At 43.7% G+C, this 15,255-nt stretch overlaps 1 protein-coding gene and 1 long non-coding RNA gene across 2 annotated transcripts in view; one reads left to right on the forward strand and one right to left on the reverse strand.

The window, feature by feature from the left end:
• TACC3 (transforming acidic coiled-coil containing protein 3) overlaps positions 1–3,962 on the reverse strand; it is a 177,825-nt gene extending 173,863 nt beyond the window's left edge. The window contains 2 exon segments of the mRNA XM_029592616.1: positions 3,800–3,883; positions 3,885–3,962. Coding sequence (XP_029448476.1) covers positions 3,800–3,883; positions 3,885–3,962 — 162 coding nt within the window.
• A 2,969-nt stretch (positions 3,963–6,931) lies between these two features.
• Positions 6,932–13,125, forward strand: LOC115086080. The gene is made up of 3 exons (XR_003855065.1): positions 6,932–6,993; positions 11,749–11,866; positions 12,860–13,125. It is a non-coding gene; the product is annotated as an uncharacterized LOC115086080 (long non-coding RNA).
• Positions 13,126–15,255: the final 2,130 nt, after the last annotated feature.

A 15,255-nucleotide genomic window follows, 5' to 3' on the forward strand; every position in this document is an offset into this window, starting at 1 on the left:
AGGACGATCCAGCTCGATGGGAAGAAGCTTACATCCTTGCTTAGGTGAATTTCCTGTAGCCACCACTGGAGCCGAGAGCATACTTCCATCGGTAGGTGGAGACTAATAGAGTAGTCTTGAGACAGTGGGTTCCAGCATGACAGAAGGGAGTGTTAGAGAGGCCACATGTGTGCCCTAGCCCACGGTACTACTTCCAGGATTGATGCCATGAGCCCGAGGACTTTGAGATAGTCCCACACCTTGGAGGTGAATTGTGTTAGTCAGATGTATTTGGTCCAGTTTCCTCCTCCTTGAGGGAGGGAGGGAGGAAGACCTTGTTCTGCTTGGTGTCAAATCGGGCCCCCAAGTACTCTAAGGACTGGGAGGGCTTGAGGCTGCTCTTGTCCATGTTCCCAACCCAACCAAGCTGCTGCAAGAGGGACCTGTCCCTGCTGGTCACCTGGAGGCTCTCTTCTCCAATGACTTTGCCTGGATCAGCCAGTCGTCCAAGTAAGGGAGCAACAGGATCCCTTCTTTCCTCAGTGCCGCCGCCACGACCATCATAATTTTGGAGAATGTTCTGGGGGCGGTTGCCAGGCCAAAAGGTAATGCCCAGAACTGGTAATGTTGGCCCAGTACCGCAAAGCGTAGAAAATGCTGGTGGTCTTGACAGATTAGAATATGGAGGTAGGCCTCCAAGAGGTCCAAGGAGGTTAGAAACTCTCCCAGTTCCACTGCCATTAAGACGAGCAAAGAGTTTCCATGCAGAAATGAAATATCTGCAGATGACAGTTGACACTCTTGAGATCCAGGAAGGGTCAGAATGAGTCCTCTTTCTTGGGCATGACAAAATAGATAGAAGAGTGCCCTGTATTTACTTGGGGTGTAAGTACCAAGTTATAGCCCTCAGACTGAGGAACCTTAGTGTGGATTCCATTGCCAGTTTCTTGTGCTGAGAGTGGCAAGGTGACACCATGAACCTGTCCTGAGGGATGCTGTGGAATTCGAGAGCTTACCCTTCTCGAATGAAGTCCAGTACTCATTTATCAGACGTGATCTCAACCCACCACTGATAGAAGAGGGACAGTTGGCCCCCTATCTCCTTTTCCCCAGGATGGGTCGGCCCAACTTCATTGGGGTGTTCGGGTTGAACTGGAGCCCAAACCTGTTCCTCTTTTTGGTTGTCTGTTCCAAAAGGACTGAGACCTTCCCAAGGGCAGAGTTGACTGAAATGACAAATTTCTCTAGGGCTGGAAGCGCTGGTGGCCCCTGGCCAGACCCCTCATGGGCGAGGGGCGCTGTGACCTCTATCTTCCGGTAGCCTTGGCACTGGAGATTCACTACACTTCCTGGCTAGCTTCTCCAATTCACTTCTGAATAGGAGAGATCCCTTAAAGGGCATCTTTGGGAGGTTCACCTTAGAAGTTGCGTCCACTGACCAGTTTCGCAATCATAGCTGTCTTCTGGCCACTACCACTGAGGCTACTTCTCTGGCTGAGGTACACACTAGGTCAGAGCTTGCATCCGCCAGGAAGGCTACAGCGGGTTCAATAACCTCTCTGGCATGTGCCCCAGAGCTGTCTGCCTCTCTCGAGAGGAGCAGACAGGAGTGAGCCACCAGGGGGACAGAGGGAAGCAATCTGCAGTGCGGCTGCTGTCACTTCAAAGGCTTGCTTAAGGATGGATTCTAACTACCTATCATGAGCATCATTCAAGGCCATCCCTCCCTCAACAGGAATAGTTGTTTGCTTCAAGGCGGCCCAGACCATAGCGTCAACTTTCAGGAAAAGCAGGTGTTCCTAGATTGCTGGGTCCAGAGGATACAAAGGCCTCCGAGGACCAACCTCCTTTAAAACTTATGGGCATCCCATTCCAAGTCAATCAACTCCTGGATGGCTTCCAGCATCAGGAAATAGCAAGAGGCTTTCCGTAGAGATACCAGGATGGGGTTCTTTGGTTCCGACATAGGGTCTGGGAGACTAGGGACTGTAATTCATCTCTGGAAAAATCAAAGCATGGCCCAGTATGACGCCAGGCCTGGGGGAGGGATTTCCCCCATCCTCTGTGGTGTCTGGGTCCTTATCAGGGAAACCCTTGGTGAGGTGAGGCACGTCCCAAGGCCTGCTGTCAGGAATGGGAGGGCGAGGCCTTCCCAGCTGGAGCACGGGCTGACTGCGCATGACCAAAGGCTTGAAGGTCCTGGAAGAATTCCAACCAAGAGAAGGCCATCGGGTCCATATTTGGCCCTGGAGGAACTGAGGTAGGGGCCGTTGAATTACCCTCTCCCAGGGAGGATGCAGCCCCGGAACTGCTCAAGTTTGGGGTGCTGTCAGACAAGGTCTAACCCATCCTCTGACTGGAATGGACCGGAGTTAGAAAAGTTCTGGGAGTCCAGTCCTCCCTGGGCTTCCTCACAGTGCTGACACACAGACAGGATTCCAGGTCAGATTGCATAGCCCTAATATGGCAGGAAGCACAAACTGAGTGTCATCTGAGCTACTTTGCTGCTGGGACCATATCCTCTGTAGCTTGTGTGTTTAGCCGGTTAATGCTTCTCGAGCACTTACAAGACTAGCCTCGGCACGCGTGGAACTAAGTTCACGCACAACCGGCCACTAACGCGTACCGCTATGTGCGCATGTACGTGCACAGGACAGCCCGCACCGAGTGTACCGACAGCCAAAGGGGAAAAATGGCGATGCACTAAACCGCGTGAAGATGGCAGTTGCCTGGAGTGCAACGTAGAGTACAGAGGCTGAAGCAGGGCCTAGCCCACCAGGGGGACCGCTCAACCCGCTCTGAAAACCCCTCCTTCCCTCGCCCACATGGGATCAGGAATGATATTGGTACGGCACGCCAAGCAAGGAGACCGGAAGAAAGACTTTACCGAAGCTCTTCCACGTCTCTGATTCAGAGGAGTTCTCTACTTACCTGATCTCAGTACTTACCAGCTGAGTACAGAGACTGTCTCTGGCTGCAGGGGGGAGAGGGCTTAGACCTTCACCACCATGCTCAGCTTCTGCACCCACTGCCTTTCAGCAGCAAAGTCCATGCCAGGAGCAGACTACTGGACCAAGGCACACCTGAGGGATCTCAGAAACCACCTCAGGAATTCTCAACTGGGATGGGACCCTTAGGTATCACCACAGGAGAGCAGGGCTCGATCTTTTCAATTTGAAGGTAAAATTTTTCTCCTTTGGATTAGTACTGCAATCCTGCTAGACACTGCTGCTGGTCTGGGGATTAGAGATGTGTAGTGATACTGCACTTCAGTTTGGGTTTTGTTTGTTTGTTTTCGGCCCACCAAGGGAAATTTCGTTTTTCCCTCTGTTCAGGTTTTTTGGTTTTACTTTTTTTTTTTTTTTCAGGGAACGCCAATTTTCGGGTTGGCACACGCCAACCCGAAAAATGAATTTTTCCGAAGCTTCGGAAAAATTGCATTTGTTTTTCAAATGCACATCCCTAGTGGGCATAGCATCCACATCTGCTAGGAGTCAGATACTGGATTGCTGAGGTCACTGCAGTGGTATATCTAGGGTGACATCAGTTTTGAAACCTGACTGTCTCCACCTGCTAGCAGGGGGAACACATCATCCCATTGGTCCTGAATCCATCTGGCTACACGCTAGGAATATTTGTATTAGAGATTTAAGCAAAACAAAATGAATTAAGAGCAGGACCATAACATGCCATCAATGCTAAAAACTCAAGCCAAGTCAAAACATGCATTACATTGAACAGTGATACACTGATCAGTCTCATAATTGAGCTGGGAATGGAGACAGAAGAAACTACAAGGTAGTGGAAAAGGCAAACATACCTTCATGGGCTTTACTGCACTTTTTGGTGGCAGATTTTCTTTTTGTGAAGGACGAAGAATGGACTGTCTCCCTGTGGTCTGCGGGGGGGGTCAATAGGAAGTCACAAGTCTCTGTAGTTATAGGATTTCTGCAGTTTTCATCATTTATTGTTTGCAGACTCATTCTGAGGAATGAAAAACATTAGCAAACTGTATGAAGAGGGAGGTGTGGTCATTTAGGCAGCTGCACTAGGAGATAAGCCTTCACGTAAAAAACATTTTTATCCTTCAAATATAGTTTAACTTATTACCACAACTAAGATCATAAGGTTTCAGCTTGGTGGAAAGGGAGATTAACTGTTGGCATCATTTACAGAATACAAAACACTAATGGAACATCTGTGTAGTTTCTTGTCAGACTGCTACTTTTTTTTTTTCACAGCCCAAATATGAGATGCCCTGTTCATGGAGTTTAAGCTCAGCTCTTAACTTCTTAAACTAAACCAAGTTTCAATAAATTGTACAAGATGTTTAATTTTAATAAGATTGCCATTTCAGAAGCCTTAAAACCATGGCTGCAAATTATAAATTGCTTGGCAGGAAGGGCTCCCAAATGCCAGTTCTTGAAGACTGCACACAGATCTGATTTTCAGGGTAGTCAAATTATTCAAGTTAACACTGTTCTTGAAACAAAATGTGTGCAAATATATATATTTTGAATATTAATTACTGAAATACTAAAAACCAGACCTGGTTGCAGTATGAGGTAAGATCAGAGTTTACCTTTCCTGAGCCAGATTCCTCCTTTCCCCATGTTCAAGAACAATCAGGTATTGCATCACAAAAGCATGAGGCCAAGCTCTGTTTTATTCAGTGCAATATCAGGCTGGTATCAGATGGCCAGCTTGTGGCTTCCATGTGACAGATTTTCTACACCATCCAACACAGAGTCCTGGTAACAAAAACAGCTTTTTCCTCCAGGACCAGGAAGTGACTGGCAGGGGTAAGAGTAGAGCCAGTGCAGCATCAGAACAAAATGAGCAAAGTGAGTGCAAGGCTGGAATTTGCAGAGGGGATGAAGCAAAGAGAAAAACAAATTGAAGGGAGAAAAAAAAACCAGAAAAATAGATAGTTTTAGCCAGCCACTCCCCCCCCCCCAGTGACAAGTTACCATAAAATATTCCTTGATTAAGCACAAAATGGAATTAAATGTCAGTACAAAGTACTAGACTCACAGTGAGCTTACATGGGAGTAAAGAATGTAAGCACACGTGTGACTAGGCACCTGCTAAATTTCCAGCCCTGATTTTAAACTATTTTAAAATTGTGAAAAGTTAAAAAGCAACATTTTTTTTGAAGTATAAAACAGATACATCTGCAAATCAGAACCACATTCTGGCCATACTCCGAGATCCATGATTCCAGTGTAAGTTGCATCTATGCTGTCTACACAAGGTTCTGATGGACACAACAGCACCCCCAATTCAACAATTTAAAACAGCAACATTCACAGAAACAGAAGTAATTCCATTTGGCAGATACAATTTAGTGAAACTAATTTTAATTTGAAAGAAATTAAAATATGAAAGTTTTGAACTGTCATAAAGGTGATAAGTGTTACAAACTGAAGAGCCAATATACTGGTTTCCATTGGAGATTTATATAAGCATCATGCCACTATATGTAATGTAAGAAGTAACACATGGTCTCAGGAAATGTTTATAAAATATAGGACAGGATCACAAAATATGCATACCTTTCATTCCATAAGAAAGGGGGAAGGTTAAGACAGCAATAGGACAAAAGAAATGAGACCAAAGAATAACCATCAATAGCAAGCAAAATAGCCAACTAGAAACAAGCTTTTTTGAATACAGCTGCCAGTATTTCCTTTACTCAACTGTGGGGGCCATCGTGCACATCATGAGCTTCCCGGGGTTCTTCAAATTAAGTGGGGGAAGAGAGGAGAAGGCAGCAGAAAACATGCTTTGAGACTTAGGCTATGGATGCTCTTTACCTCCACCTCAAACATGTACACTACAGCTGAGGATTGCTCCAAAAACCTTAAGTATCAGTGGAAAGGTAATTTGACAAAATGCACAACTTTCTCTGGAAACGTCCACAGAAGAACAAAGCCATCCAGTCACAAAAAACTACAGTTCACAAGCTTCCAGAGGCTGACTCAAACACACTACTTCTTAAGAATTTCACATCCAAGCATGAGCTAAGTAAATGTGAGGCACATGCCACTTTAGATTAAAAAAAAAAAAATTACAGGTACTACTCCTCACAAGTTTTAAACATGTTCTAATTCAATTCCTTTGTGTCTCAAATCTCTATTAGAACACTTTACAGGAACCTTATTTTATTTAAAAAATTTTGTATGCCACTTAAGCAGTGTGGGTAGATCGAAGTGATTCACAAAAGGTACATTCATAAAATATCTAGGCCAATATAAAATCATGCATTAAATAAATAAAACCAAATCACAAATTAGAAAGAACAAATACATGAAAATAAAAAAAAATTAGACATTAAAATAAAAGGGGGAAAGCATAGTAATAGAAGGAAGGGAAAAGCAGAGTAGCATAAACAAGGCCAGATGGAACTTAAGTCTGGTTAAACCTGCTTATAAGCGATGGTATTATAAAACAGGTTTTTAGATTTTTCTTAAATTCCCTGGCACAAGCCTTTCATGAACTTTGATACACAAGTACGGTATATATAGAGATCTTTTCGCCATCCACTGGAACATAGTAAGCCGCAATAGCAAAATGTACTGTGACCAACCTACTGAAAACCATGAAAGAAGAATAGGTACTGGAGCAACTGCCTTGACTTGCAGGTGAATGGGTCCACTGAGCTTGTGTAGCACCAGGATAAGAATCTTTCCCTCTAAGTTAAAGTCAGACCAGATCACAGAGGGATGATTGGTAGCTGGACAAGGTATGATAAGAGCAAGTTTGCTTACCCAAACTGTGTTTTCCATAGATAGATGAATTAGCCATGCTGTCTGGGACGTCCTCCCATCCGTAGGTGGCGGAGCTCTCAAAATAAAGTTCTAAGTCTTCCTACAGCATGTGACTGCTTGGCACCTCCCTCTCCCCTCTGCAGAGTCTCCTCACTCCGTGATAAAGCAAAACTGTCCGGGGAGGTGGGAGGGTCAGCATGGCTAACTCATCAGCTCAGCTATCTACGGAAAACACAGTTTAAAGGTAAGCAAACTTTTCACGTAGATAAGCAGCTGAATTAGCCATGCTGTCTGCTTGAGCTTTTTGTTATGTGTGCGCTCAAGTTACAAAGGTAGATCTTGGACAGTCTCTTATGACAGGAAAATTTAGGAGGTGCCCACTTGTAAAATCTGTTTGCCCATGGATGCATCTGAAGAAGCAAGTCTGTCCAAACAGTAATGAGTGGTGAAGGTGTGAAGTGATGACCAAGTCGTAGCTATACAAATGTCCAATATTGGAACATCAAGTAGGTGGGCAACAGAGGCTGCTTCTGCCCTTACTTGGTGTGCATGAGAGTTCTTCTGAACATTTGTGGTAGCAAGATTGAATGCAATTTGTGATCCAGGATGACAAAGACCATTTTGATACCGGTATGCCAGGTGCGTTCGGATTAAAGAAGAGGAAGAGCTGTGAAGGTCTGGAAGCAGAGGCAGTGCATTTATAGTATGCGAGCGCTCGCTTGCAATCTAACATATGCAGTCACCGTTCAGCCGCATCCATGTGAGGACGAGGGTGGAAGGGTGGTAGAGTTATGGATTGATTTAGATGGAAAGGTGAAACTACCTTTAGAAGGAAAGATGGATGTGGGTGTAAAACCACTTTATCGTGGTAGAATACCAGGTATGAGGAGTAGTGAACTAGAGCTGATGCATGCGGTAGTTGTAGATGAGAATAGTATGATGATTTGCGCATCCTGGAGGTAGCTGGTCCTGTGAGAGGTGTTTCCCAGGCTCTCTTCATGAGGGTGTCAAGTACCTCATGGGAAGGTAAAGCTGCTGGCTCTGATGCTGTTTCAAAAACTTTAATGAGTCCTAAGACATCCGCCCTAGGATCCAGTAGCTTCCTTGTTTCTATGTTAAGTGTTTCCCCCAGTTTTTCTAGGAACTTTGAGTACGTTAAGTCCTCAGGTGGTGAAATCATATCTGGCTGGTCAGATGGGTATCCCATAGAAGAACCAGGAGAAGAGGTCATTGGTGAAGTAGAAGAAGGAGTAGGTTCAGTACATGGAGCAGGGCTATCTGAGGGCAACCAAGGTCTCTCCGATTGTGGAAGGCAAGCAGATTTTTCTGAATCAGCCATGGAAGATACAAATTTTGCCAAAATCATAGAAATTTGGGACATTGCTTGAGACACTAGAACCTGTTGTGGAGGTCTAGCTGGTGGTGTATCCACAGAGGACGGGAGAGGATGTTCAGCAGGACTATGTGTATCTTCTAAAGACCTGTAAGGTCTTTTCGGTAATGAACCTTCCTCTTCTGAATGAAGAGAAGGTGAAGAGGGGCCCGGTGGAGAGGATCCTGGGTCATCATCCACTATGAGTAGTGGAGAAGGTTCCCTTTTCTTCTGTCCTGAGACATGTTTCTTGGGAGGTTTTGGAGCCTTATGAGTCGATGGAGTCTGGTCTGTATGCTTTTTATTTGTATACAGACATTCAGTCATATCCGTCACATCAGTTCACATACAACAAAAAAGAAACAGTTACAATGTGAAGAATATAAAAATAATTGTGTTACATAGAATAGAGAGAATTACAGTGGAGGAAAAATGAAAAAGAATAAGTAGAGTACAAATTAATATATAATTATAATAACTATATTGGAAAAGCTTTTAGGAATAGTAAAGTTTTTAAATTCTTTTTGAAGGTTTGAGTAGAAGTTTCCAGTCTTAATTCAACAGGAAGTGAATTCCACAATGTTGGACCAGCAATTGAGAACGCACATTGTTTTTTTGAGGTAAGACTGGATCTCTTCGTAGGTGGTACTTCAAAAAGACCAGTATTAGAGGATCGTAGGGATGAGTGATTTTGTGATAAGTTGGCTGCAAAATGCGTCGAGGTATAATGGTTATCCCTTCAAGCCCGAAGCCTGGCTTGCTTTAGCTGCACCGGTGTTGATGCTTCAATGCGCCTGAGTGTCGAGGCTGTGCCGATGCGCTGGTCGACGCACTTGGTAGGTTCGATGCCCTGGGAGCATCGTCCGGTTCCGGATGATAATCTTTTTGCCGGCGCAATAGACGCAGCATGGCCCAGCAACGCTGCTTGCAGCCGCGGGGAGGATTTTGCAGTCTCCTCGGAGGGGGCATAAGATCCTACTGTCTGTCTTCTCAATTCTTCTATTTTTGCTCTCCTTTGACATTGTGCTCTGGGGACATCTGTCCGCAGTCAGCACAAGTACTTTCATCATGCTGGGGCCCCAGACATATGTAACTGACTTATGAGGAGAGATTGAAGAATCTAAATATGTAAACCCTGGAGGAAAGGAGGAGCAGGGGTGATATGATTCAAACTTTCAGATACTTGAAAGGTTTTAATGATCCAAAGACAATGACAAACCTTTTCCGTTGCAAACAAAATCAGCAGAACCAGGGGTCAGGATTTAAAACTCCAGGGAGGAAGACTCAAAACCAATGTCAGGAAGTATTTCTTCACGGAGAGGGTGGTGGATGCCTGGAATGCCCTTCCGGAGGAAGTGGTGAAGACCAAAACTGTGAAGGATTTCAAAGGGGCGTGGGATAAACACTGTGGATCCATAAAGTCTAGAGGATGTGAATGAAGAGAAGAGGCAAGGGGTGGCTTGCTTGCGGGAATGACGGTTACTACCTGGAGATTAATATCCTTTATTGAATAAACATACACACAGTTAATGCGACTCCAATATTGCTCTATGCTTCGACAGCAAGAGGAAATGTGGAAAAAAGGATTTACATCCACAAAAAAGCAGGGGAATAGCTTGCTTGTTACGGCGGTTACTACCCCAAATCAAATAAGCCTGATACTTCACTTTCAATGCACATCCAGCATAGCTCTCTCCTTCAACGGCAGGGAAAATGAAGAAAAGATTATTTATATTCAGCATCAACAAGGAATGAATTACATAGTCTGGGTAAACAAATAAGCATGGGTGTGTAGCTTGCTTGTTACGGTGGCAACTACACCGAATCAATTAAGCATGATACTTGACTTGGAATAAGTATCCAGCACAGCTCACTGCTTCAGCAACAGAGGGAATCAAGTAAAGAGGATTTTTATTCAGACAACCAACAATGGCTGAATTGCACATGCAGGGTAAACAAACAGGAGTAGCTTGCTTATTACGGCGGTTACTACCCCAAACCAATTAGCTAGATACTTCACTTAGATGCAGCTCCAGCACTGCTGTCTGCATTGATGGTGGGGATGGAAGGGAATTGGAACCATAAAGTTACCAATAAGGGCCCTGACCTCAGCGGTCAGAGTAACAGATTATGAAAACAAATAGGTGTGAAAGCTTGCTGGGCAGACTGGATGGGACGTTTGGTCTTCTTCTGCCGTCACTTCTATGTTTCTATGTAACATGAAACATGTCTGTCCATGACAGACATGATTTTACCACAATCACAGAATTTGAAGCCTGGATGAGGCATTTTGAAGAGAATTTGATGAAGTTGTTTGAGAAGTACTGAAGCCTAACTAGTGAGAAGGCATTAGACCTTCAGAAAAATGTTTTAGAAATCAAACTTTTCTCTCAGAAAAAATATGCATGAAAATGACTGTACATGTGGACAGTATTCCTGTGGAGAGTGCTCTGTCTGTAATAATGTGCTTACTGTTAAATCATTTAATGTCCCCTCGATGATATATCCTCACATTATTAGAGGCAGATATACATGTAATTCTAGTATGGTTATATATGCAATCATTTGCCCATGTGACCTTTTATATATTGGCCACACTAAGAGACAAATAAAAACAAGAATTACTGAACATAAAAGCAGGTTGAGAACAGGCAAAGGAGGAGCACCACTTGTATCTCATTGGCAGGAAGCCCACCATAATACTGAACTTAAATTTTTTGTAATCCAACAATGTTACATTCAGCAACAAGGGGGTGAAAATAAAATACTGGAGAATTGAGCCAAAAAAAAAAAATATATATATATATATATATAAAATATTGAAATACAGTAGCTCGGGGGGGGGGGGGGGGGGGGTGGCGGAGCTCAATGATTCAGTGGAATGGGATGCATTTTATACATCCTAAGTATGGTTGTTTTTAATTGCCCTTTTTGAATTAATATCTATGGCAGTATGAGGGATTTAGAGATTTATATCATTTGGGACACTATTATAGGCATAGATGGGTTGATTCTTAATAAAATGATAATTACACAATTAGGTATAGTGAAATGTGTTTAGGGTACTTGTTGAAACAGCTTTTTTGAAACATCTTCTGTCGGGTTGTGAAGAGGAACAGTAATACATGATAGGATTAAGCCTAAAGGAAGGCTACCATCTAAATTAATAAAGCCATTAAGGAATTATTTTTTGGATGAGAATCAGAAGGCACTGTTAGGTAGGATATGCAATTGGGTGCAAAAATGTTATCACATGAGAAGGCACAAGTTTGTAAGTGCAGTAGTGGAGCTACTAATAAAGTTTATTGAAGGTCCCCGGATGGGGGTCTGACGTCATGTGGAACATAAGGCGGCAATTGGTTTAAGGGAATTTAAAAGCACGCAGGGGATGTGGGTCACGTATGTAGATGCAACATTGGGGTAATGGCCCAGTGATAGGACGCAAGGCTGGATAATTGTAGGAGAATTGTTAGTCAGTTGGAGCACTAAAGTGGCAGTCAGAATATTCATTAGCGCAGTAAGTTCATATCTAAAGGTATTTACTATTTGAGATTGAGAGAAATAGATATCATGCTACATAAGTTTGTGTCTGTTGCGATAATGCTGGGGATATTATATATATTCTAGGTTTGAGAAGGAAGAAAAGCAGATTGTGAAGTGTTAAGCACAAGTAACAAGATATGAAAATTCACCAGTTGGGAGTGAAGATGTTAAGCACAGAAACCAGAGGAATGCAGTCAGTTTGGTAAGAAGGTGTATGAATGTACATTTGTGAATGAGAATATGTTAGCAATATGTTGATAGATGTTAATTCCACTTGAAAGGTTTTAATGATCCAAAAATCAACGACAAACATTTTCCGCTGGGGAAAAAAAAAAAAATCAGCAGAACCAGGGGTCATGACTTAAAACTCCAAGGAGGAAGACTCAGAACCAATGTCAGGAAGTATTTCTTCATGGAGAGGGTTTGTAGATGCCTGTAACGCCCTTCTAGAGGAAGTGGTGAGGACCAAATCTGTGAAGGATTTCAAAATGGTGTGGGATAAACGCTGTGGATCCATAAAGTCTTGAGTATGGGAATGGAATGAAATGAAGAGAAGAGGCATGGGGATGGCTCGCAAGAATGATGGCTACTACCCTTATTCAATAAACATACGCAAGGTTAATGCGACTCCAACATTGCTCTATGCTTCAAAGGCAAGAGGAAATGTGGGAAAAAAGATCTGCATTCACAAATAAGCGTGGGAGTAACTTGCTTGTTGCGGCGGTTACTATCCCAAACCAAATTAGCCTGATGCTTCATTTTCATTGCATATCCAAGCAGCTCTCTGCTTCAATGGCAGGGGGGATGAAGAAAAGAGGATTTATATTCAATCAACAAGGACTAAATTGCACAGGCTAGGTAAACAAATAGGCTTGCTTATTGTGGCGGTTACTACCCCTAACCATTTAGGCTTGATACTTCACATTGATACAGCTCCAGCACTGTTCTCTACATCAATGGCGGGGGTGGAAGGAAATTAGAACCAAAAGGTTACCAATAAGGTCCCTGACCTCAGTGGTCAGAGTAACAGATAATATGAGAAAAATAAGTATGAAAGCTTGCTGGGCAGACTGGATGGGCCATTTGGTCTTCTTCTGCCGTCATTTCTATGTATTAATGATAACCATATCAGGTATATTAAAGGTATAAAGATTGTTACATATGAGTAGCTATGATTATGTTCATTATATTGTAGATTTTGAAATGGTAACAGCATCAGATGGTGGACCACTATATATTGGTTTAATGTGACAACTAAGGCAACAAAAGAACGATACATTGGAAAGTTAAGTGTTGTGTCCCTGAAGAAGCCCTGAGCAGAAGGGTAAACGAGGCTCTTGTTATCTCAGTCCAACGAGAACATCCGAGGACAGTATAATATAACCACAGGATATACCGTATTTTTCGCTCCATAAAGACACACTTTTTTTCCCCCCAAACGTGGGGGGAAATGTCTGTGCGTCTTATAGAGCAATTATTTAAAAAAAAAAAAAGAACTACAACCCCCCCCACCCTCCTGACTCCCAAGACTTGCCAAAAGTCCCTGGTGGCCCAGCGGGGGTCCAGGAGCGATCTTGCTGCACTCGGGCCGTCGGCTGCCAGTATTCAAAATGGGGCAAATAGCCTTTGCCCTGACTATTTCACAGGGGCCGACCAATGGCACCAATAGCCCCTGTGACATAGTCAGGGCAAAGGCTATCTGCGCCATTTTGAATACTGACAGCCGACAGCCCGAGTGCAGGAGATCGCTCCCGGACCCCCGCTCGATCACCAGGGACTTTTGGCAAGTCTTGGGGGGGGGTCGTAGTTAATTAAATTTTGAGGGTTGGGATGGGGAATAGGGACAAAAAAAACCAAACACATTTATGCCCTCCCCTAGTTTGCTCCATAAGATGCACAGATGCCCAGGAACAGTGCCAGTTTAGCACACTTTAATTTTCTCACTCTGAATCCTAGGTGCATCTTATGGAGTGAAAAACACGGTATATTTGTTTTGCCTGGTAAGTAGAAGAGAAAAAAATTCTCAATGTAAAAACAGCATTATTTTAGTAAGAAAAATATAGTGTTATAAGCATATTGAGAGTATTACTATTATACTTGTGTAATGGAAGTTTTAATATGAATATGGTTTTATATATGGGATGAATGAATGAGTGGTTGTAGCGATTGGAGGGTAAAGCAAGACTGAGTGTGATGAGATAATATTTCTAGTTATGGAAGTTAATGGGCATATATGATATAGGGGAGTGGTCCTTTGGATGTTATAAACCATTTTTGTAAACTATTGGTGTTAGATTGTTGAAAATAAATTAGTGTGGCATTAAGTATTGCCTTAAGACCCGATTTGATAGTTATTGTTTACACTTTTTAGAGAAACAATTTCACGACACAGTAATTCAGTCTACCAGCAAACCAGAGGTTAAATGTTAAACGAACAAAACGTATTTCGACAATTTATGTATGTTTCCTTAAATATACATACATTTTTGTGGATTATATAATGTTAACACCCACACTGACCCCCAGGCAGCTCCCATTCATTCTCACACCACTCCCTCCCCACCCCCCCAGGCTTGCACACATTCATACATACACACACACCCACCCACCCAGGCAGGCACCAATTTATTCTCACACACACATACACCACACACAGGCAGGCACCTATGCTCACACAGGCAGACCCCAGGAAGACATCCATTCGTTCTCATACACAGACACAGCCTCAGGCAGGCACCCATGCATTCACACATATACACCCCCTATGCATACACTTGCACACACTGAAGGCAGACCCCCATCTTTCCTTTGCCAGCAACCTCAGAGGCTCTCTCATTCTCTGCTACTGCTGTCACTGCTGCCATGGGGATATTTGGGGAGGTGCTGATTGCTGCTACTGAAGCCTGTTCTGCTGCCTCCTTTGTGCAGGCCCCATGGTATTAAATATTTGTGGGCTTCCAATTACTCCATGCTGATCTCGTACATTGTGATATTGGCATAGAGAAAGTGCTACTCTTGCACATTCCCAAAGGTAACATATGCCAATCACTAAAAAGTCATTTTTTTTTACCTTTGCTGTCTGATCTTAGTTTTCTAAATGGTTGCTCAGAGGCTTTTTTCCCCACCTTCCCTCTTTTTTTTTTGCCAATTCCTTTTACAGGAATTGTAAAATTTTCCTCTCTCCATCTGTCTTCTTCCTTCAAAACACACAAACAGGTTCTCATTCTCACAGCGATCCTACCACCGGGTTTCCTCCTTTTCGGGCCACCACGATGTAGGATATGCAGCGGCCCATTAACGCTGCTCTTCTTCTGTACACGGCAGATGCTCCTCCTCCTTCCTGCACATGCGGCTCTGGCAATGTTTTTCTTCCGGGGCTGCACAGGCAGGAAGGAGGAGGAGTGAACGTGACCCTTTTCTTCGGGCCGAGGTGAGATAAGCTCCACCACGGCCCCGCCGATCTTCCTGCTGTAGTTCTCTGCTTCCGCCGGCCCTGCTGCTATGTGGAACGGGCGACACACACCCTCACCCTGCAGGCAACAGGTTGGAAAGCTCTGCTCTAGCCTTTATGGATCCACAGTGTTTATCCCA

Source organism: Rhinatrema bivittatum, chromosome 1, assembly GCF_901001135.1.
Source record: "Rhinatrema bivittatum chromosome 1, aRhiBiv1.1, whole genome shotgun sequence".
NCBI lineage: Eukaryota > Metazoa > Chordata > Amphibia > Gymnophiona > Rhinatrematidae > Rhinatrema > Rhinatrema bivittatum.